The sequence below is a fragment of the Chiloscyllium plagiosum genome, chromosome 18, assembly GCF_004010195.1.
Source record: "Chiloscyllium plagiosum isolate BGI_BamShark_2017 chromosome 18, ASM401019v2, whole genome shotgun sequence".
NCBI classification, from domain to species: Eukaryota; Metazoa; Chordata; class Chondrichthyes; order Orectolobiformes; family Hemiscylliidae; genus Chiloscyllium; species Chiloscyllium plagiosum.
The window spans coordinates 33,251,279-33,276,142 of NC_057727.1; the positions used below are offsets into that span (position 1 = coordinate 33,251,279).

At 37.6% G+C, this 24,864-nt stretch overlaps 1 protein-coding gene across 38 annotated transcripts in view; it reads left to right on the forward strand.

Moving 5' to 3' along the window:
- slmapa (sarcolemma associated protein a) overlaps positions 1-24,864 on the forward strand; it is a 256,792-nt gene that overhangs the window by 162,048 nt on the left and 69,880 nt on the right. For 18 of the 38 annotated variants that reach the window (XM_043708132.1, XM_043708140.1, XM_043708133.1 and 15 more), the window contains 3 exons: positions 17,400-17,459; positions 23,618-23,698; positions 24,637-24,696. In XM_043708132.1, coding sequence (XP_043564067.1) covers positions 17,400-17,459; positions 23,618-23,698; positions 24,637-24,696 — 201 coding nt within the window. The other 20 variants (XM_043708126.1, XM_043708125.1, XM_043708136.1 and 17 more) reach the window with 5 other exon arrangements.

Here is a 24,864-nt window from a genome sequence, read left to right on the forward strand (position 1 = left end):
ATCTTAGCCTGTTGGACAAACTTTCCTCATTCCTGAAGAAGGGCTTATGCCCGAAACGTCGATTCTCCTGTTCCCTGGATGCTGCCTGACCTGCTGCGCTTTTCCAGCAACACATTTCCAGCTCTGATCTCCAGCATCTGCAGACCTCACTTTCTCCTCAAAGTATTCATTATACTTCTGGTTTGTGCATTTTAAATGGCGGATAGACTTCGGGCAGTTAGAAGATGAGCTTCTCACTAGAGTACCTAGTCTCTGACCTGCTCTTGTATTTAGTATTTATAATGCTGGTCCAGTTCAGTTTTTGTTCCATAGCAAATGCCGCCTACCACCGACACAATCAGGGACCTCACATTTTGAGGTCCACCGAGTTGACCTCGTTACAAATCTCTCCAATTCAAGACTCCTTAGAACACCTCTTAACGTTTCCAGGAAAAGAAAGAGACCCAGCCTGTTCATCCATTCCAGTTCATTCTTTATAAATTTTATTTTCACCATCTGTGTTCATCTTCATAATTTTTCTTAAAGTGACCAGATTATTCCCATTGCTCCAGGTGTAGTCTGACCAAGGTTCGATACAATTTTAGTTTGCTTTTTTTTGCAATTCTATTCCTTTCAAAATGAACCCAGGTGCTTGCTTTGCTTTGATTTGATTTTTATTATTATGGCGTTGATGACCTTATGTTGCTATTCATGATTTATGCATTTTGTACTCTCAAGATTCCTTTGATCCTTTATCCCTTTTAAATTATTGCAGTATTCTCTAAGTAATTTGGCAACCTCCTTATTTTCACCATGTTGCAAATAATTTGATTTTTCTGCTGGTTTTGTCAATATCTCCTTGTTATATGTGGCAGCACTCCTCAGACTTGATTATGTCCTATTTCTCCCTCATTCTTGCCAACACCCTGTAATTTGGTGTCACTTGCAAATTTTGAAATTTTCTTTTTGATTACAAGGTCTAAATTATGCACGGCAGTATCCCCAGAGCTGATGCTTGTGCCACTCTGAACGATTACCCTTAATTTAACTTTCTAATGTAGATCTTGAAGCCAGCTAGCAACCCATTCTACACCTTAACCCAAATTTCACATTCTCTGATCTTATTCATCAATCTAATATGTTAAACTTTATTGAAGGCCTTTTGAAAATCTAGGTAAATTACATTTGTGTTACTCTTGTCTATCCTCTGTTACTTCTTCAAAATTCTATCCATGTTTGCCAAACAAAACCTTACCATTGAAATCCATGTGACTACTCATTGTTCTATTTTTGTTTCTGCTGATATCAGGCTTGAGTATGCTCAACGACTGAACGTCCACAGCCCTATGTGGTAATGATCTTCAGACTTACAGCCCTCTGAGTCAACAAAGTGTCCTGGATCTCAGTCCTAAATGGTCAACTCTTAACCTGAATCTATGACCCCCCCTAAGATTAGATCGCTAACTAGGAAAGCAATTGCTCAACATCTACCCTGTAAACCTGATAAGAATTTTATACAATTTAATGACATCACCTCTCATTCTTCTAAATGCCAGAGAACGTTGGCCAGTTTGACTGTCTCCCTTTTCAGAGGATATCCCTGTCATCTCTGGATTACACAATCTCTAAGACAAGTACTGTATATCTTTCCTTAGAGAAAGGGATCAAAACTCCAATCTCACCAAGGTTCTGTATAATTGCAGTAAGAGTCTGTAGTTTTATATTCTAACAACATTGCAGCAAAGGCGAAAATACAGTTGTGTATCGAATTACTTTGTGTACTCGTATGTGAACATTCTGTGATTCATGTGCAAATAATGCTAATTCCTCTGATTTATCAAGATGTACAATTTTGCAGTTTTAGGAAAAAGCTATGAAATTTAAACTGAGATGGTGTCTCTTACAGTCGCAATAGAAAAAGCTAATTTGCAAAAATAAATACTGAATAAAGGAATTCATTGAACAGGAACTAATGTTCATTGGTGAGAAAAAAATAAATAAATTATGGCGCTAGGCACAAAAGATCAATGGCCTGTGAAATTTATTTGGTATGTTGCTATATTGTTTATATTCCTCAAAATGTAAGAACCCATTTGCTCGCACAATGTTGCATGCCATGGCTTGAATCTGGCCAACATAATGGCTGAGTAAGAACCAGTGATAATGAGGCCAAAACTGCTTTACTAATTCGCTGATGTTTCTCTTTCAAGCCAGTTAAATACAATGTTTTTTTTATTCGTTCATGGGATGAGGTCAGCGCTGGCTAAGCCAGCATTTATTGTCCATCCCTAATTGTTAAGACTCAACCACATTACTGTGGGTCTGGAGTCACATGTAGGCCAGACCACGTAAGGGATGGCTGTTTCCTTCCCTAAAGGACATTAGTGAACCAGATGAGTTTTTCCTGGCAATCGACGATAGATTAATGGCCATTCTATTCTTAAATCCAGATATTTATTGAATTCAAATTCCACCATCTGCCATGGCAAGATTTGAACCCAGCTCCCCACCCAAAACATTACCTGTGTACTACTAGGCCATCGGCTACCTCGGCTCATAGTCTGGTTAATTCTGCTCGTAGTCTAATTTGTGTTCTTCTCTGTTAAATTACTCATGAAGCCACCTATCTTGGTCTTTTCCATGAATTTCAGGGGTAACAGCACCACCTTTCTATTCACTAATTCTTTTTGCATGACTCTTTTGCATGACTTTTTACAATATATGTTAATGATATAGAAGATGGTATTAGTAATAACATTAGCAAATTTGCTGATGATAGTAAGCTGAGTGGCAGGGTGAAATGTGAGGAGGATGTTAGGAGATTACAGGGTGACCTGGACAGGTTAGGTGAGTGGTCAGATGCATGGCAGATGCAGTTTAATGTGGATAAATGTAAGGTTATCCACTTTGGTGGCAAGAACAGGAAGGCAGATTACTACTTAACTGGAATCAATTTAGGTAAAGGGGCAGTACAAAGAGATCTGGGTGTTCTTGTACACCAGTCAATGAAGGTAAGCATGCAGGTACAGCAGGTAGTGAAGAAGGCTAATAGATGCTGGCCTTCATAACAAGAGGGATTGAGTATAGAAGCAAAGAGGTTCTTCTGCAGCTGTACAGGGCCCTGCTGAGACCACATCTGGAGTACTGTGTGCAGTTCTGGTCTCCAAATATGAGGAAAGACATTCTGGCTATTGAGGGAGTGCAGCGTAGGTTCACGAGTCAATTCCTGGAATGGCAGGACTACCTTACGCTGAAAGACTGGAGCGACTGGGCTTGTATACCCTTGAGTTTAGACAACCTGAGAGGGGATCTGATTGAGACATATAAGATTATTAAAGAATTGGACACTCTAGAGGCAGGAAACATGTTTCTGCTGATGGGTGAGTGCCGAACCAGAGGACACAGCTTAAAAATACGGGGTAGACCATTTAGGACAGATGAGGAGAAACTTCTTCACCCAGAGAGTGGTGGGTGGAATGCTTTGCCCCAGAGGGCAGTGGAGGCCCAGTCTCTGGATTCATTTAAGAAAGAGTTGGATAGAGCTCTCCAGGATTGTGTAATCAAGGGTTATGGAGATAAGGCAGGAATAGGATACTGATTAAGGATGATCAGCCATGATCATATTGAATGGTGGTGCAGGCTCGAAGGGCAGAATGGCCTACTCCTGCACCTATTGTCTATTGTCTTGTGAGTACAGGGGATCCTTCATTTACAAACACGATCCCATACAAGGGTGTAATTGTAAAGACCCAACATACGAATATTTATTTATGTATGGCTGCTTTACATTGTCCTGCATTGTGGTCTGACTTGCATACAAATTGACTTGCAAACGGACTCCAGAACAGAACCCATTTTCAACCCAGGGACTGCCTGTATCTGTATTTGATATGATTACTGAGAAATGAAGATTTTTTTGACATTTAAAAATAATTGATGTGTTTGCCAAGAAGCCTATTTTTACTTTGCATCTCAGTGGAAGGAGCAATTTTATATCAATTACTCAAACAATTGAGGATATTTGGTTTTTGTCCCCACATGTGGATAATCTACGAAAGTAAAATTGGACTCATCATCTGCAGAAAATTTGGCACCAAATATGACTAAATCTAATAGAAACTCTTTAGGCAACTTAAAAGCAAACTATTTAAAATTTGCTAATCCAATTCTGAGGGTGGATTATCACAAGGAATTTCAAATAACTTATATCCTTCTATTCTTAAATAGTCATCAATTCACAGCTGTTTTTTATTGCAGACAAGTAGATTCTCTCTCAATCATAGAATCCAGACAGTGCGGAAGCAGGCCATTTGGCCCATCAAGTCTACACTGCCCCTCTGAAGAGCATTCCACCCAGACCACCCTATCCCTGTAACCCTGCATTTCCATGGCCAATTCACTAATATGCATATCTTTGGAATATGGAGGGTACAGCGATGCAAACTGTGTAGTCATCTTTTACTGTGAGGTTAAGTCACTGGAATAAGGAAACAGTCCTTGGTGAGTTTTTACAGATAGCATAGTATTACTACACTGCTGATGAAGTTCTCCATTTGGAACAGCACTTCAGCTTTAATTGAGGAGGAAAAGAATCCTCCGTCATTGGTTTGTTTGTTTTTTAATCAAAGTATATTTTAGTAAAATTTAGAAAATGCATTTAAGCTAATTTAAGTGATTTTAAAATTTTGAGTCAAAGCCAAAATAGAAATGTTAAATTTTGAATAACTGCATTAACTGCATACACAACATTCTATGACTGACTAGTTTTTGGCATGAAATCACTAGACTGAAATAACACATCAATATTGAGCTGATTTCCCCCTATCAAAATTTTAGCTGATTAGATGAAAAATAAGTAATTAATATTTTATAATTGATCAGCTTTTAAGTTTACAGTGACTTTCAGATTTCTTCCAAGACTGCATTCCACGACAAATCTCTAAAGTCATGTAAAAGAATTAAACTGATTTTAATAACTTAATGACTTTGAAAGTCTCATTTTACCACCACCACAAAATAACTTTCTAAAAAGGCAGTTACAACAAATTAAACCTACTTTATTATAAAAATCTTCCTGCTTGACAGATTTGTTGTATTTTTCTGCAGTCTATAAAATTTGTATATTTCAAACTCATCTAGAAAATAATCAAACTACTATAGAGAACTTACAGAAAAGTTCTGAAATATTTTGGCAATGGAAAGGAAATGCTGTTGCCAAATTCCTAGCTTTAGTTCTTGACCAAAAAAGGAATGCCCAAGAAACTGAGATAAACCCAATGTATTATGGGCTGATTTTCATTGCAATTTAATCAACTTGTTTGGAAAAAATGCATTTCCTGAATAACTTCCTGCTGCTATTTTAAACGTATGTTAAGACAATGACAAATGGCATTGAAAGTAAGACTTAATAAGGCAAGATCTGCTGTGTATGTTGGGGAGTTAGAATCTGTACAGCAATAATTCTACAATGCTGTATTTTGCTATGAAACAAACGATTTCACATTCAAAGTTTCATATTGAAAATGTTGGCTATTTTTGTAAATATATCTACCATTTAAGTATGAAATGTGAGGATACATTTATAAATAACATGAATAATATTTAATGTTGAATATATTCAACTAAGATGATTGAAAAATACACATTCCTATTATGGAGTTTTACTGGATTATGGCAGAACACGGAGTATGGTATTACAAATCACTGGGGTAGCATGCCATAAATTGAGCCCTACTATTCCTGAATCATACCAAATATTAAAGATTTGTTTAAGAATGCTTTTTTTTAAGGTACCTGAATTTACCTGACTTTCAAACCAAGAATAATAGAAAACATGGGTCAGCTTTTTATACCAAAGTAAGTTGTTTATTGCACATTACAATTTGGGGGTGGCACGGTGGCTCAGTGGTTAGCACTGATGCCTCACAGCGCCAGGGACCCGGGTTCGATTCCCACCTCAAGTAACAGTCTGTGTGGAGTTTGCACATTCTCCCCGTGTCTGCGTGGGTTTCCTCTACATGTAATCAACCATGAAAGTAATCCAGTTGTGATGTTGGAAGTTTGTTACAAGTATTTCCTCAGCATTAACATCAGTAAAACTCAATATTACATTAGAAAATGGTTATATTTTTAACACAAGATTTCCCAAGCAATCTTTACCACGCTGGGTCCTCTCAAGGCTGAGGGACTGCAAGGAAGGGTGACATGCAACAGTGGTCAGGGTGTGGTGCCAGTCATAGATGTTTTGGTTCCCTGGCTTAATATTAGTACCTTCAATGTAGAAGGTGCAAAAAACCCATAAGTTATCTTCTAAGTTGTCTGGAGTATTGTACATCCTATCTTCAGATACAGCTGAGATAGCAAAGTGACAAAGCAGTAGCATCTATCTATATGAGGCTAGCCTTGTAGACGTAAGTGGATAGATAGATTTAGTTTCAAGAGGAGTATGTTACAAAAAGTAGGTATTACATGCTGAGAGCCACATGACCAAACAAGACTTTTAATGCATAGAGGTATTCTAATAATTAGTACCATAGGGACTTCCAAACGTTTTGAATCGTTTCTCATTTCACTTGTTTGTTCATGTATTTTCCTTGTCTGATATTTCACTTTTATTTCGATTTGAGAGATGATGAGTCACCCTCAGACTGCAGTTAATAATAGCTCTTGCTTTTGAAACTCAGTTGGAACGTAATATATTTGTCTCCATGCCTCAGGGACCAAAAACAGTTCCCCACCATATCTTGTGACATGCTGAGAGTATGAAGCCTGATGTAAATTTAGAAGATGGCTCCATAAACCTTTTTTTAAACTATTTGAAACTTATGATAAGAATGTCCAGGTTTTTTTTTAATGCAAGGATGATAGTGTAGATGTTGTGCTGCTGAACTTATAATCCAGAGTCTGTGCTGACTAAGCCAGAAAATGTTACAGTCAATTACTTCGTTGTGTTGAGCTTCTTGAGTGTTGTTAGAGCATTCATCCAGGCAGGTGAGGAGAATTCCATCACGCTCCTGACTTGTGCCTTGTGGACGGGCTTTGGGGTGAAATCAGTAGGTGATTTGTTGGTGCAGTATTCCTAGCCTCTGACCTGCTTTCATAGCCACAGTAAAGGACATTTGTGAGGTTGCTTTTAGAATACTGTGTACAATTCTGAGCGCCCTTTTATGGAAAGAATGTTTATTAAACTTGAGAGGGTGCAGAAAAGATTTACAAAGATGTTGCTGGGACTGAATGTTTTGAGAAGATTTGTAGCTCAGGTTGAGGTTATGAATGTAGGTTTGCTCACTGAGCTGGAAGGTTCATTTCCAGATGTTTCGTCACCCTACTAGGTAACATCTTCAGTGGGCCTCCAGGCAAAGCACTGCTGATGATTCCTGCTTTCTATTTAGATGTTTGCGTTTCTTTGAGTTGGTGATGTCACTTTCTGCTCTTTTCCTCAGGGGTGGTAGATGGGGGCTGACTGAATATGTTTGGTGATAGAATTCTGGTTGGAATGCCGTGCTTCTAGGAATTCTCGTGCATGTCTTTGTTTGGCTTGTCCTAGGATGGATGTGTTGTCCCGGTCGAAATGGTGTCCTTCTTTATCTGTATATAAGGTTACTAGTGAGAGAGGATCATATCGTTTCGTGGCTAGTTGATGTTCATGTATCCTGGTGGCTAGTTTTTTTTTTGAAGGTTTTGAGCTATGAGGAGAAGCTGAATAGGCACAGGCATTGGAGACTGACTGGTGACCTTCATAGAGGTTTATCTTATCCATGTCCCTCATGATTTTATAAATAGCCAAGGGCTTTTTCCTCGGAAAGATATGTCCAAACTTTGACTCATAGGGTTCTGCTCATAGGGAACAAGTTGCCAGAGGAAGTGGTGGACGTGGGTACAATTACAACGTTTAAAAGAGATCCAGATGGGTATATGAATAGGAAGTATCTAGAGGGCTACAGGCCAAATGCTGGCAAATGGGAATAGGTTAGATTAGGATGTCTGTTTGGTGAGGATGAGTTGGACTGGAGGGTTTGTTTCCATATTGTATGACTGTATATGACCTGTCCAATTCAGTTTCTGGTCAATGGTAACATCAAGGATGTTGATAATGGGGTTTCACTGACTGTAATGCCACTGAATGTCAAGGGACAATGGTCAGATTTTCTATTTGAAATAGCATTTGTGTGTTGTAAAGGTGACTTGTCACATGTTAGCCCAAATTTGGATGTTGTCCAAATCTTGTTCCATTTGAACATGGACTGTTTCAGTGTGTGAGGAATCATGAATGGTGCTGAATATTGTGCAGTCATCGGCAAACTTCTGACCTTATGATGGAGGAAAAGTCATTGAAGTAGCTGAAGATGGTTGGATCAAGGACGCTACCCTGAAGAATTACTTTACAAGCAGGCTATTGCTGTTAAACTTTATTAGAAATCTGCAGTTAAAATGATTCAACAGACCCAATGCACAGAACCTTGTTAGGATTGGAGTGATGCAGACTATGGTGAGATTAGTGTCAGAATCTGACAAGGTGTCTGGTGAGGCCTATCTTGATGTCAAGAGAACCCCTTTGCATTTTGTATGCATTTGTCAAGCCATGAGGTGACTTTCTCACTTGGCAGCAGTGAGTTGCCAATTGGGGGGGATTAGAGCTTGTTAATCTTTATTAATGCTGCAACTCAGCTCATTAATATTTTGCTCCCTATCTTGGCAATTGTGCAAAATAAGCTAGGTGTCGAGAATTCTCAATGTGGAAGTCAAAGCAAGAACCTGGCCGTTTCAATCCATAGCTGCCTGTAACCACCCTCCATGCTAATTAGAAACAAATAGCATCTCGAGGCATGATCCATGACCACCAAATGCATGCATCCCTCACTTACAGACATTTTGCAACATCCTCAGCCAGCAAGGTACCTCACCGAACCATTTGCAGGCCGCCTAGGAAGCATAGCTGGGCGCATCAGCATCTAACATTAAAAGATCGCAACAAGAAAAATTTGCATGTACAGAGAGGCACCCAGCTTGCAGATTGGACCAGACTGCACATCAAGGTTGCTGGCTTACTCTCTCAGCACCTATCTATATGTTCACGGCACCCATGTCTTGCCAATCCATGCCCATTATTTGTTTGGTGCTTCAGGCAGAGCCAAAGGCGAAGACTACGAGCTATTATTGTTTTGTGCAGAGGCATAGAGAGGCTGCTTGATGATAGGAGGAAAATGGGATATCTTGATGTACAATATACTATGTCGATCTAACATCTACAGCATGTGTTAGCTGCCTGCACAGTAAATGCATTGCACATTTAATTAACCAAATAGCTACATCAAAATCTGGGTAGGGGCTAGTCTTTAGTCCACACAAGAGGTGGCAACTGTTGGTCACAGAGTGCTGTTAGTCAAGGGCAAAATCCACAAACAGTTCAGGATGTGGCAATGGTCACTTGATTACTTGGGACACTCATAGCCAAGGAATTTGTCTGACTGCCTTCCAGGGAGTGGGCAACAGTCCATTCTTTCGAGGCAGCATGAGCAATCAGCGGAATGCAATACAGAGCTGCAGAGATTGCAGTCAGCTCAGTCATCTCTACAGACTGCTCATCAAAGTGTGCCAGAGCTCTGGGGCTAATGTGATCCTGGAGATCTGTCTGTCAATCTTTAAGGAGGAAGCAAGCAGGCCTGTACTAGGGGAAGCACCTCCATAAGGGATTGTGGAGTCGGGCTTGATTGGGGTAACAGGCATTTGTGGAGATGGGATGGGGGCAAAGTCAAGTCAAAGTGTAGGCAGGTATACAGAACTGCATTGGGCATGGTAAGCTACAGGAGGGTGATTATTTTCAGTTAGGGCATTGAGCTGGAGGACGTTCCCCCTAAGAAAGACCAAGTTCAACTGGATCAGACATTGCAAGCCAGACAAGACCTGATTGGCACCCGTTTCAGTAAAATGGGGCTGAATGCAGAAGACCATTGTGGACTGTCAAATAGTCATTGGTTATCATGCTGACGTATTGTTTGTATTGTGGGGATGAACTTCAACCTATGCTCATTTTCTTTGACTTCATTTCCACTAGTTGTCAATAAATGCTTATGTATGGACTTATGTAATGGCTTGTCTGTATGAGATGTTTTTCTACTGGAGGATGACAAGATTTGGGTCAACTATGAGTTCAGAGAAACGGTGACTTAGGATGTTTAGAATGGGATGTAGTGAAGGACAGGTAGCCTGTGGGGCCTGATGGCGAAATAGCAACTAAAATGAGAAAATAGGCTTCTGTAGGTGAAGGGGTGTTGACATAAGCAGTGTGGGTTTGTGGCTGCCGTGCTTTTCCTTTGCCAGTGAGGGGCAATGCCAGATGTGAACACATTGCTGGGTGCACAACAACCTTTTAAAGATGGTGCGAGCACAAGGGATGCTCATCTTTCAGCATATATCCAGAAAACAGTGAGTTGATCTGGGAACAGCATGCGGGAATAGAACTGGACATGAGGGACTCTGTGGGGTGCGGTCAGTGATAAATGAGGTGCATTCACTAAGAAGCGGCGAAAAATGTTGCTGAGTCTCACGACGAAAATTTCTTTAAAAACTCCATACACTTTGTTGCCAAAGAGTAAAAGGTAAAATTCAGCCCAAGAAAACTGAAATGGCAGCATCTGCAAGCATGTTGTTTTATCAGAGATATAATGAATGACCAGCAAGTAAATATCAGTTTGCATAAAAGTTGAAGTTGTTATTAATTTCAATTGAGCAAAGTGTATGTTGCTGGCCACACCAGCGTTAATTTCAATTTCTAATACCATTAGTCTTTTCCTGGTAATTCCTAAAGCAAGCCATTCTTGCATCCCTTGAATAATTTGGGTTTCTTCACAGTTAGATTTTTTTTTTAAAGGTGTCCTAAAGCGTGCACTTTCCCCATATTTTTCAAGAACAATCTATATCACTTTGAAAGCTTTGCATCAATTAACAGTTGAACACACTAAAGATGAAATCCGTCCACTGCTCACTTTTTCGTCAAATTTTGGGAAGATTTTATAACCTAAAACCTAAGTAAATATATATTAGATCAGTAGGCTGCTGTGAATTAAAGTTTATCCGACTGCCTTGCTTTGCTTTGATATGGTGGAGTAGAGGAACACACTTTACTAATGATGCCATGTCATTCAATAATCAGATTTTTCCTGGAACTTTTATGGGTAGCACGGTGGCACAGTGGTGCCTCACAGCACCAGAGACCCGGGTTCAATTCCCCTCTGTGTGGGGTTTGCACATTCTCCCTGTGTCTGTTTGGGTTTCCTCCGGGTGCTCCGGTTTCCTCTACAGTCCAAAATGTGCAGGTTAGGTGAGTTGGCCATGCTAAATTACTCGTAGTGTTAGGTGAAGGGGTAAATGTAGGGGAATGGGTCTGGGTGGGTTGCTCTTCGGAGGGTTGGTATGGACTTGTTGGGCCGAAGGGCCTGTTACTACACTCTAAGTAATCTAATCTAATCCTAATCTAATCTAATCTAAAAGTTGCATATACTTCTCAAAGATTAAGTCTTTAGTCATCCAAGTAACTTTGATTGGGAACTGATTTTTATATTTCAAGGATGGCTGGATGTGCTGCAGTAAAAGAATAATCTTAATATTTGATACATCATTATAGATATGCTAGTAAACGTAAAGCCCACAAAATTACAGGCAAGTGACAGTATGGATATAAAAATGGCTAATGGACAAACATTAAACAGTAGTATAAAAATGAAGTATTGGGGTTGCTGAAAATTTGAGGTAAGAACAGAAGATGCTGGACAAACTCTTAGAGTCCTATTCGGCTCTAATATAACCTGTATGAACTGTTAGCCATTACAGAGATGTAGTTATGTGGAAACCAAAGCTGAATACTGATAGATAAGTAACACTCAGGAAGGGCAAGCAACTTGGAAAAGGTGATAGGACAGTTCTGTTAATTAAAGAATGCATTAATACTCTAGTAAAAGATGACATTAGTTCTAAATTTCAAGGTATAGAACCAGTTTGAATGGAGCTAAGAAACAGTAAGGCGCAAAACTTATGTGGGTGCTGTTTATAGACCACCAAGCAACAGATTTAATATAAATCAAATTAAAAGTGCATACAACAGGGATAATGCAGTAATCATGAGGATTTCAATTGACATAAAGCCTGGCTAAATATAATTTGTACCAATATTATGGCGTTTGAGTTCCTGGAATGTATGCAATATAGTTTTCTATGCAAAACAATAAGGAACCAATTAGGGAATGTTCTATTTTAGATCTAGTATTGTGTGATGAGAAAGGGCTACTTAATAATCTTGTTCTAAAGCAGTCTTTAGGAGAATGCGTTAGAATTTTGCATTGAATTACACCACTTTCAAACTTAATCAGAAACTAAGGCCTCACATTAAAACAAAGGAAACTATGAAGATTTAAGGAGAAAAATTGATAATTGAATGACAAGGCATCATAGTAAAGAGTGCTCCCCTATTCCTCTATATCAAAACAAAGCAGCAGGATAATCTTCAATACAAAGCAGCCTAATGCTTTAATGAGACAATGTATGATGGATTGGGAAGCCAGGTTAAAAGGCATAACAGTAGGCAGGCATTGGCTAATATTTATAGAATAAATATATAGTTTAATACAATACATTCCTTTTAATGTAAAAAATTCTAGCAAAGAAAATATTCCAACTAACAAAAGAGATTCAATCAAATGAAGAGGCCCTTAAAGTTGTCAAGAAGAATAAGCCTGAGAACTGGGACAATTGTGTAATTAGGCAAAGGAGGACCAAGAAAAGGAAGGGAAAATAGAATGCGAGCGAACAAGCTGGAAACATAAATGACTATAAAGGCTTCTATAGATATATAAGGAAAAGATTAACAAAAAAATGTGGATTCATTTCAAGTAGAGTTGGAAGAATTTCTAATGGGATGAAGGAAATGACAGGGAAAGCAAAAGAATGCTTTGTGTCTGTCTTCACTGAGGACACTGAAAAGCACCCCGAAGTAATGGAAGGTATAAGGACTCATGAAAAGGAAGAGCTGTAAAACATAGCTACTTGTAAAAATACAAAACTGGGGACATTAATGGCTGTTGCAGTAAAAAAATCACCAAACTAGCTACATTCCAGTGTGACAAAAGAAGTGGCTATAGAGATAACACATGTGTTCGTGGTCATCATTCAGAATTCTACACTTGGGAATCATCTTGCAAATTAGACATTGGTCAGAAGGAAGGAAGTAACCTATTAGCCTAACATCAGTTGTAGTGGGAAAATATATTCGAATCTATACTATAGGTACAAGCAAGACTCTGAGAGAAAAATGGTAGGATTGAACAGAATCAAAAAAGATTTATGAAAGGTGGATTATATTTGTCAGAGCTGTTCGAGTTATTTTTGAGGATAAAACTAGCAGAACAGAGAGCCGGTGAAAGTAATACATTTAGATTTTTAGAAGACTTTCAGTAAAGTCCCCTATAAGAGTTCAGTAAATGAAATGAGATTACATGGGATTGCAGAAACTGGCATAGATTAAGAACTTGTTATATGACAAAAAACTGTATAAATAAATGGGTGTCTTACAAGTTAACAGGTTGGAACCTGTGGGGTACCACGAGACTCAGTGTTTACGCCCCATCTTTTCACAACCTGTGTTGATGTTTTAGGATATGGAGATTAAATGTAGTATTTCCAGTTTTGCACAAACAATGTGAGTGTGAGTTTTGAAGGGTATACAAAGATGCTTCAAGAGGACTTTAAGAGGCAAAGTGAGTGGGCAGATATTTGACAGTTGAAATACAATGTACAAAAATGTGGGTCCATGATTGACTCTTTATTGCCTTCTGAAATGGCCCAGCAAGCTGCTCAGTTCCAAGAGTAATTAAGGATGGGTAACAAATGTTATCCATGCCAGTGAAACCCACAACCAATGAAAGAATAAAGCAAATAGCTTTGATAAGAAACAAAAAATGTAAACGATAGTGAAAGGATGGGAAATGTTCAATACCAAAGGACTTTTGGTGTCCTTATTCATTAGTCATTGCAAGTTAACATACAAGTACAGCAAGTAATTAAGAAAACAATTGAAATGCTAGATTTTATTACGAGAGAATTTGAGTATAGGAGTAAGGAGACTCAATCATTGAGTATATTGAAGACAGAGATTGTTAAATTTCTACTGTCATCAAGGGGTATGGGAATTGTGCAGAAACACAGTATTGTCAGTCATGATCTCATTGAATGGTAGAATAGCCACATAGGGCTGGATGGCCCCCCAAACCCGCTATTTCTTAAGTTGTAATGCAAGTTTAATTCTCTCTTTTTCCATCCGATGCTGCCAGCATGCTGAGCTTTTCCAGCACTTTCTGTATTTATTTAAGTAGTGTTGATTTAAGTGTGTTCTCCAACAATCGGTGTTTAATCCTGTGTTTTTTTTTTATGCAAGTGTTTTGTGCTTAGGTTTACAGGACATCATTTCAAAGTTTGCAGATAATGCCAAACTCAGGAATGGTGCAAACAATAAGGAATATGTAACAGATTTTAAGTGATCTTTCTGTTCACACCCCTTTACAATTGTAGCATTTATTTTACATTGCCTGTCTTTTCTCCTTCTAAAGTATATCATTTAACACTTCTCTGAATTAAATTTCCTCTGCTGTAATTTTGTTGATAGGATTACATGAAGAAGGAGATTGCTCATGTGAAGTATGAAAACTGGTACAGACCAGATGAACGTTATGCCTTTATTTTGCTATATGTTCCATGTAATTAATCTTTGTAAATTCTTTTCTCTATTCAGTGTTGCAATTGTCTGACCACTTTTTCTCTGAGCATTCCACCTCATGGTCATCTTGCTAAATAAACAAAAATGGTTTATGCATTTACATGAGTTTAACCATTTCTTGGCCAGATTCAAACGTAACTGCCAATGATGGACATGCCGTGAAAGTGCCATAGTCTGTGTGTTAAAGTAGATCTAGTTTTTCAACCATTGGAGACAAGCAATTGAACATTGCATTCTATTATGTATAATTGAACTGGAAACATCGTTAAGACAACTTCTGTGTTTTAAACTCTGGCTTGAATGCATCTTTGAAAAAGAAAGATAGTAAATCTAACACTATATATAAAATGGTTGTCACTTGTCACATAACATGGAATTAAAAGTAACAAATTAATCTTATTCACCATGGGTGACTTCAATCTTCATTTAGATTGGGAATATCAAATTGGCAGAGGTAATAACAAAGAATTTATTGAATATATCAGGACCAGTGTGTTTTGATTCTAACCAGGGATCAGGCTTATTTGGATCTGGTAATATGTAATGAATCAGGTTTAATGTATGATTTTAGAATAAAAGATACCCTAAGAAACAGTTATTATAACCGGATAAAATTTAGCATTCAGTTTAAGAAATGCCTTAGAAACACTGTGCTAAATGTTTAAAGGTGATTACAAAGAAAGAATGGCAGTTTGTAAAGTAGACAGGGAAAGGAGTTCAGCAGTAAACCCGGTTGAGAAATAATGGCAGACGTTTCAGAAAATAGTTCATGATGCACAAAAAAAATATTTGAGTGAGAAAGCAAGTTTTTAGGAAGGGGATATACCACTCGTAGTTAACCAAGGAAGTTAAACATAGTATAAGTTGAAGGAGAAAAAAAATGATAAGCCAGAGGATTAGGGAAGTTTTTAAAACCAATTAAAGATGATCTCTAAGTAATAAAGGTGGAGAAGGTAAATTAGCAAGCACTTTTCAGATACATGTAAAGGAAGAGAGGCCATAGTGAACGTAGACCCCTTAGTAAATGAGACTGTGGAAATAATAATTTGAAACCAGGAAATGGCCTAAGAGTTGAATAAATTGTAAATAATCAAGGGAAATACCGCAATAACTATCACTAGGGAAAAAAATAGTACTCTGGGAAACTGATTAGATTAGATTATTTTTTAGATTACATTTTAGATTAGATTAGATTACATTACATTACATTACATTACAGTGTGGAAACAGGCCCTTCGGCCCAACAAGCCCACACCGACAAGCCGAAGCGCAACCCCTGCATTTACCCCTTATCTAACACTACGGGCAATTTAGCATGGCCAATTCACCTGAAATGCACATCTTTGGACAGTGGGAGGAAACCGGAGCACCCGGAGGAAACCCACACAGACACTGGGAGAACGTGCAAACTCCACACAGTCAGTCGCCTGAGGCGGGAACTGAACCCAGGTCTCAGGCGCTGTGAGGCAGCAGTGCTAACCACTGTGCCACCGTGCCGCGATGGGGCTGAAAAACTGATAAGTTTCTTGAACCTGATGGGTTGCATCCAGGAATATTAAAGATAGTAGCTGCAGAGTTAGTGGATGTTCTGGTAGTAATCTTCCAAGAATCCTTAGATTCTAGAACCGTCTGAAGTGATTGGAAAACTGCTAATGCAACCAATTTAATCAAAAAGGGGTTGAGAATAAAACTGGTAACTATAGGCAAATTAGCTTAACATCTGACATTGGGAAAATGTTAAGAGTCCATTATAAAAGATGTAATAACGGAGCATTTAGAAATTTATAACATAATCAAGCAAAGTCTCAGCATGGTTTCAGAGGGAAAAATTATGCCTGACAAATTTATAGAATTCTTTGAGGAGGTAGCAAGTCATATAAATAAAGATGATAAATAAAGATAACTAAAAATAAAGTTGATGTAATATTTTTGAGTTTCCAAAAGGTACTGACAAGGTATCACATAAGGCCATGAATAAAATAAGAGCCTTTGGTGTTGGGGCTACATTTATTAGTCTCCATAGAGGGCTGTACCATTCCCTGAAAGAAAACCATCCCATTATCTCTGCCTTAAATGGGCAAATCCTTACTCTGAGATTCTGTCCTCTGGTCCTAAAATCTGCCATACGCAGCCACTCCGCACCTATCCTGTCAAACTCCCCAAGAATCTATGCTTTAATAATGTCTCCGCTCATTCTTCTAAATTGCAAAGTGTACGGGACCAACTAATTCAATTCCTCCTCATAAGAAATCATTCCATTCCAGGAATCAACTTAGTAAACCTTCTCAACTAATGCCAGTATATCTCCCTTGAGAGAAGGGGACCAAAATTGTGCAATCTTCCAGCTGTGGTCTGATGAGTGCCTTGTATAAATTTAGCAAGACTTCCCTGTATTTGTTTTCCATTCCCTTTGAAATAAAGGCCAACATCCCATTTCATTTCCCTATTACCTGCAGAACTTGGATGCTAGCCTTTTGTGATTCATGCCCCACATATCAGCTGTTCTATTCTTCGTGCCAAAGTGCAAAACTTTACCTTTTACTCTGAGTAGGATCAAAAAAGTTATTTTCTGTATAATCAAGCTAAATATATTCTTCTGGTTTAGTGCAAAACTTTAAAGATTTGTATAATACTGACATTTTCCTTTTATTTACAGCCACTCTTATAGCAGAGGACCATCATACCAAAGGCTCAGAAGAAGCAAAGCTATTGAAAGGTTCAGTATATTTCATATATTTCAGTTATCATAGAGAATTTTTTTAAGCGATAATAGAAATTTGATGCTAAACTGAATCAAGTTCACTTGACTGTTTTCTCCCCGTTCCCTTGTCCTGGAAAGGAATGGATTTACCTGTTATAATCTGATTATTTTTCTTGACTTGAGGTTTTTATTGGGTTCAATGCTAGCGGAATCCAGGATTCTAGATTTTCATACTTTCTTAATAAGGTCATAAGAAATAGAAACAGGAGTAAGCTGTCTGTCTCCTGAGCCTCCTTTGTCATTCAGTAAGGTCATGGCAGATCTGAAACTCCTCACATCCACTTTCCTGCCCTTCTCCATAGAACATAGAAAAATACAGCGCAGTACAGGCCCTTTGGCCCTCGATGTTGCGCAGATCCTTCACCAGCCCACTATCCTCCATATGCCTATCCAATGCCCGTTTAAATGCCCATAAAGAGGGAGAGTCCACCACTGCTACTGGCAGGGCATTCCATGAACTCACTACTCGCTGAGTAAAGAATCTACCCCTAACATCTGTCCTATACCTACCACCCCTTAATTTAAAACTATGCCCCCTCGTAATAGCTGACTCCATACGTGGAAAAAGGTTCTCATGGTCAACCCTATCTAAACCCCTAATCATCTTGTACACCTCTATCAAGTCACCCCTAAACCTTCTTTTCTCCATTGAAAACAGCCCCAAGTGCCTCAGTCTTTCCTCATACGATCTTCCTACCATACCAGGCAACATCCTGGTAAACCTCCCTGCACCCGTTCCAGTGCCTCCACATCCTTCCTATAGTATGGCGACCAAAACTGCACACAATACTCCAGATGCGGCCGCACCAGAGTCTTATACAACTGCAACATGACCTCAGGGCTACGGATATCAATTCCTCTACCAATAAAAGCCAGTACGCCATATGCCTTCTTCACCGCACTATTTACCTGGGTGGCAACTTTCAGAGATCTGTGTACATGGACACCAAGATCCCTCTGCTCATCCACACTACCAAGTATCCGACCATTAGCCCAGTACCCCGTCTTTGTGTTACTCTTACATATACCCTTGATTCTCCTACTGATTAAGAATCTATCCATCTCAACCTGAAAAAAAAAGAATTCTGCCCCACTGTCCTCTGTGGCAAAGAATTCCAAAGATTCGCATCCTCTGAAAAAAGAAATTCCTCTTCAGCTCAGACTTAAATCTTAAACCCTTAATTCTGAGACAATGCCATCTGGTCTTAGTCTGTCCCATAAGGGGAAAAAATCCTCTCAGCATTTGCCCTGTCAAGTCCCTTAAGAGTCCTATATGTTTCAATGAGTTCATTCTTCTAATTCCAATTAGTAGAGCCCCAACCAATTTAACTTTTGCTCACAAGCCAATCCTTCCATGCTGGGATCATTCTAGCAAACCTTCTGTGAACTCTCTCCAATGAAATAATGTCTTCCCTTGAGCTGTTCATGGCACTCCAGATCTGATCTCACCTTGAACAGCTGCAGTAAGACTTCCCTACTCTTTTACTCCATTCCCTTTGAAATGAGGCCAACAATTCACTAGCCACCTTGAATATCTGCTGCACCTGTGTGCTAGCCTTATTTGTTTTGTGCTCAAGTTCCTTTGTGTTGCAACTTTCTGCAACTTTTCCCTATTTGAACAATACTGTTCTTTTGTGCTCCGTTCCAAAATGAACATCTTCACATCTTCCAACATTATACTGCATTTGTCAACCTTTCGACCATTTATTTAACCTATCAATATCTCTGTAAGCTGTTTGTATCTATCTCACAACCTACCTTTCCTCCTATTTTTGTGCTGTCTGCAATTTAGGCCACAGTACATTCGCTTCCTCCCATCAAGGCAGTAATATGTTATAAACAGTTGTAGTCCCAGCCCTGATCCTTGTGGAACCCCATTGTTCACAGGTTGCTAACCTGAGAAAGAACTCCTTATCCCCATTCACTGTTTCCTGATTCATATCTTGTCTTGAAATCCACTTACTGCGACCACTTTTTCTGTGATCATTATTTATATTCCGAATTCCTGGTATTGTTACGTAGCCCACAAATAGAGTTGTTGATGCACAAAATTAAAATTTGATTTCTCTGTTAGAAGGTATGAATTTACTGATAAGGAAATGTGGTAGGAAACGGTGTGTGAAATAAAATGTACTAATTACATTTAGAGCTCAGTTAAGTATTTGTCATCTAACTATGAATGCAAATTTAATTTGGGAATTTATGAAGTCCTTTATTTGTCTGTGCAATTAAGATAAACATCTTAATTGGTTGAGCTTAGAAGAAGCTAAAGTTAGTTCCATTGCCCTGCTCTTTACCTACAGCCCTATAACTCTGTCTTTAAAATATTTTAGTTGTGAAATTCCTATCAAACATTACTAATTAAAATAGTGCATTCAAGATCTCAGTAACACGCTCTCAATACTTTATAAATATCATCTGAGGCTGTTTTGCCTATCACCTTCAATTTGTGTGCTGCGATTACTGAACTTTCTGTCACTTGAAACAAGTTGAAGTACAGATTAGTCATAATTTAAAACAATTTCAGAGCAGATTGAATGCACTATTGCTTGCATTCCTAAATTTATACTGAGATGAGGAGAAATTTCTGCACTAAGAAATCTACTGAACCAGTCCTATTCTGGGTAAACTTTAAATGTACTGACATTATTGTGATATCATTGTTACTTTCTATCCTTTTCTGTGGAAATATGTCATTACGATTGAGTGTTAAAATAGCTAGAAAGAGAGTTTAGAGATGGAAATGTGTTGCTGGAAAAACGCAGCAGGTCAGGCAGCATCTAGGGAACAGGAGAATCGACATTTCGGGCATTAGCCCTTCCAGCAACACATTTCCATCTCTGATCTCCAGCATCTGCAGACCTCACTTTCTCCATATAGAGAGTTTAAACTGGCAAGTTATTCTGTGCACTCAACAAGAAATCTATTCCATGTGTGAATTTAATTTTATAATCATTAATCTCTGCTAATAAGTGCTCATTTAGGTCAGTCTTATACAAAATGTACGTCACATAACTAATAGGTCATAGAAATGTGGTGACTTGACCCTGTTCACTTCGAGAGCCATACAATACTGAATTATTTGCAATGTTGCTATAAATACTCTGTAAAACTTGGGAAGCATTTTAGGAATCACTCTAGCTTTTGCTTTGGGAATGCTCATACAGTTGAGTGGTAGTATAGAGGTTAATGTAAGCAAAAACTGCATGGCTGAATTATTGAAATGTTTGTTTGGAAAGCACCAGGATCGCATACCCTAATAACAGCAAAAGGGAAATGAGATTTTAATGAGTTTCTTTCATTAAATCATGTATTGTTTGTCTATGAAGTATTTTTCTCCAAAATGACTTCTCTTTCATCTATGCAGCTTAAGTTTATTATTATCTTTAATGTAAGAAATTCTGGTATCAGCACTGAGCTGTAAATTTGCAACAAAAGGTGGTGATGTAGTTGTGGATGAGCTATAGTTTATACAGGCTCAGTTTAGTAGGTCAGCAACAAGGGGTTGGAGATGTTTCGGAGGAATAGCAAACCACAAGATATTGTTCATGATTTGAATTGGGCCACCTAATTACTGCGAGACTGGAGAAATCTGATTGAAAATACGGGTAATCTAAACTGGCAGTTTATTCTGTGAACTCAATAAGAAACCTGTTCCATATATGAATTTAATTTTATAGTTATTAATATGCCAGTAAATGCTTATTTAGGCCAATCTAGTCCAGTATGCTCTTAGCATAACTTATAGGCTAAAGACATGTGTATTGATACTGATGTTTTTAGAAGCATAAAATGCCAAATTGTTTTCTAACTGTGACCTTCAGGTGAGTGTCACTCACTAGACTGCCATTTATCATCTATCCCTAATTGAGTAAAAAAGACTCGATCATGTTGCTGTTAGACAAAATTCCTATACAGGTCGTTCTGCTATAACACGTGTTGCGTTAACACGATTGATGAATTGGGGACACTGTTTCTAAAGCATGTATTGATTATAATGTGATTCGGCCCCATTAGTTTAGATGATGTTGCTATTACACGATTTTCTTATAACACGGGATTGCACGAGAACAGAACTACCATGTTATACCAGAACTGACTGTATCAGTCACTACGTGATTATGTTTATCAGAAATAAAACCAAAAATGCTGGAAATGCTCAGCAGGTCAAGCAGCATCTGTTGAAAACAATCTGATAGAGTCATCAAGCAGACCTGTTAGCTCTGCTTCTTTTTCCATAGATGTCACCTGACCTGAATATTTCCAGCTTTTTCTGTTCTTGTTTCCAATTTTTAGCATTTGCAGTATTTTACCTTTGTATTTCTGCTTATGGTTTCAGTTTTGTTGTCAGGATGGTAGCAACCTGGAAATCATTTACTCAATTTAACAAAAATATGGTTTGCCATTTGTTGTCTTCCCTGTCCTCCTTCCATTTAAATGCCATTTAGTGACAATGCACTTAGATCTGTGGGGCTTTCGTGGTATTCAGAAGGATAATGGTCCAATTGCTCTTGAAAGTTTCTTGAGGAATCTAGTGACATAGGGTATTAACATTTTAGCTAGTAGGTTTGCAAATTAATTGAGGTGCTTAAGTGATAGTGCAACAGCACCAAAAAGTGTTTAGATTTCATCCTAATAAATTTGTTGAAACAAGCAATTTAAATCAATATAGATCAATTCTAAAGGAAGAGATTACAGAAGGTTGATTATGATCCAAAGATTTATTAAATGCCCAAATCCTTTGGTCCAAAATGACAGGGCATATATAAGGCAGGAGTCAGCGCAGAAGCCAAGAGTTGAGATTGTTGATTCCTTCCCCTCTTCATGTCCAAAGGAAAAACAGTTTACTCTTGAAAAAGTTCTATTTATATGAGCTCGGTGTTAGAAACAGAATACTTCAGTTAACAGATTATCACCACCCTTTGAGAGTATGTACAGCAGTCTTGCATTGTATCAGAATAAGGAGTACAGCTTCAATAGGGTTTTGTAATCCATCTGTTTCAGTGAGTCATGATTGCTGATGTTTTAAATACTATTTTCAAACATGTGCTTTGTTTTATTAATATTGCATATCTTTTGTATTTGTATCAAAATGGCAACCTGATCATTATAATTTTGCAAAACTTTGAAATTCTTCTGGACAACATTGATTCAGGAGTTATATAGTGGATTATAAGTCACCCCAAGTTATCTCAGTTCTATTTTATGTTTTAAAAAATCAAATGATTGAATTAGTTGCTTTGTTCAAATGATCAGTTTTTGAAGCAGCACTTAAATCATAACAAGTCCAGTTGTGAAAGTGGACAGTAGCATGTGTTTGTTTACAGAAAGGGTTATGTTTAGTCTAGAACTATAAGATCAAAACATGGTAAATTCATAATTAATGTAGTAAAGAAGAAATGGATAAACATATGCGAATAGGGATTGAAAGAGTTGAAGACAGATGTTGAAAGCTTTTTAAACAATGCTTTAATTGTTGCACCACTCATCTGTAAAGCTTTCTATTCATATTGCATGTGCTGAAAGAAAGGCAACAAAAATCAACCCAGAGATTCAGTGTTAGTTTTTGTGTAAATTATGATTTATAAAATGTATGATGCTTATGAAAAGCTATGCAAAGAATTTTAAGAAATTGAGACCTAATTTAAAATTACAACAACATTCAAGAAATAATAAAACAATTTATAATGCATTGTCTCTCTTCGATGGCCAAATATGAAAACACTGGTAAGCACAGCTAACTTTGAAGAATTCACCGATTAGTAAGGAAATGACCTTATCCCCTCCTAAAAAAGCATGAACTATTTTAGCCAGGCAGCTGTGTCCTGAGTTGAAGCTTCAGCTTGATTACATGACCATTTGTGGAATATAATAGAAGCTGCCAAACCTTTGAGAACATTTGGGAGTTCCCATGTGCATTATTTTTAAATATAGTTATTTTAATGAGAAATTCTATCTGTTGTTTTAAATATTTTAGGAAATGGATAGTTTAATTCTGTATATTTAAATTTGCTACCAATTGTCAACTTTGAAAGAAAAACTAATGATGTGGTGTTAAACAGTGAAGTTATTGTGCACCCCCATGTATATAGTGGGCTCTTCTGTCTCCTCAGAAAATCAACTGGAAGCAAAGGAATCTGATATGTCTGACACACTTAGCCCAAGTAAGGACAGGAGCAGTGAAGACACTACAGGTAATTTAATAGGATTATTCAATGAAACTGCAAAGGTACCTTTGCTGCTAAAGACTGCTGCATATTTTTTTAATTTAAATTTATTATAATTTAAATTTCTAATGTGCATGTTTGTTAAATTGTATTGTGTCATATTCTGATGATTTTTAAAATAGAATTCTATCAAATAGATTTAGAAAGAACCTTACATTGTGCGCATATATGTACACCAAAATTAAAATGAAGTATCTCTATTGTTTCCATTATTGCTGAAGTTTTACTATGCTTCTTTTCACTTCAGTGAAATTGGAATTTATTTAGCTTACTTGCGTTAGAAAATAGGTCAATAACTAACATAGTTAAATTTGGACAGGGCATGTCTTTCAGTTAGGTTCCACTTGCTTTTAAATGTTTGCTTATTTGGATTGTTGGTAAGATTTGGCAGTAATCCCTTTCTGTACAGAAAGTGTCACTAATTATTTACAGTTCCTTAAACATCAGACTCTTTATATTCTGTAAAATTATGGAAATATGCATTTGTATGATGGCTTTGCATAATGCATATTCAATTCTAAAACGTTTCAGTTATTAAATACAAACTCAAACTGCAACAAATTTTAGTTTTGTCAAACAATTTCCTTCTGTTGTTGTTCTTTCTAAATCTATAAACTTAATAAAGCTGTCAAAGCATTACATAGGTCATTGCCAAATATGTATTCAAAATTAACAATACATAGTTTTCAGAACTTTGCATGTTGCTTAAAATTTGTTGCTGTGCATGCTTTCGACAGGGGCAAGTGTAGTTATTAATGTTGCTATATATCTTAACCACTCATTAGATCACACATGGTTTTACTGTGACATATGGTTCTTTCAGGAGGTTCTGATAGTATGTAAGAAATGATGTACCGTCTCAGTTACTGCATAAGCTTAAACTCCTATTTTTAAATTAAAAACAGATTACCAAATGGATGAACAGGAGTTGAATGAATCTTTAACTAAAGTTTCATTATTAAAAGGTAATTTTTTGTTTTCCATTTTTCTAATGTATTTTATGTTAGTCTTAACTGGAATGTAAAACATTCTAGAAGTGGCTCTTTGTCTTGAATACTTTAGTAGTTATCACTGATAAATTATCACTTCATTTTCTTAATGGAACATAGTTTTACGTTGTTTCCTTTAAGTTA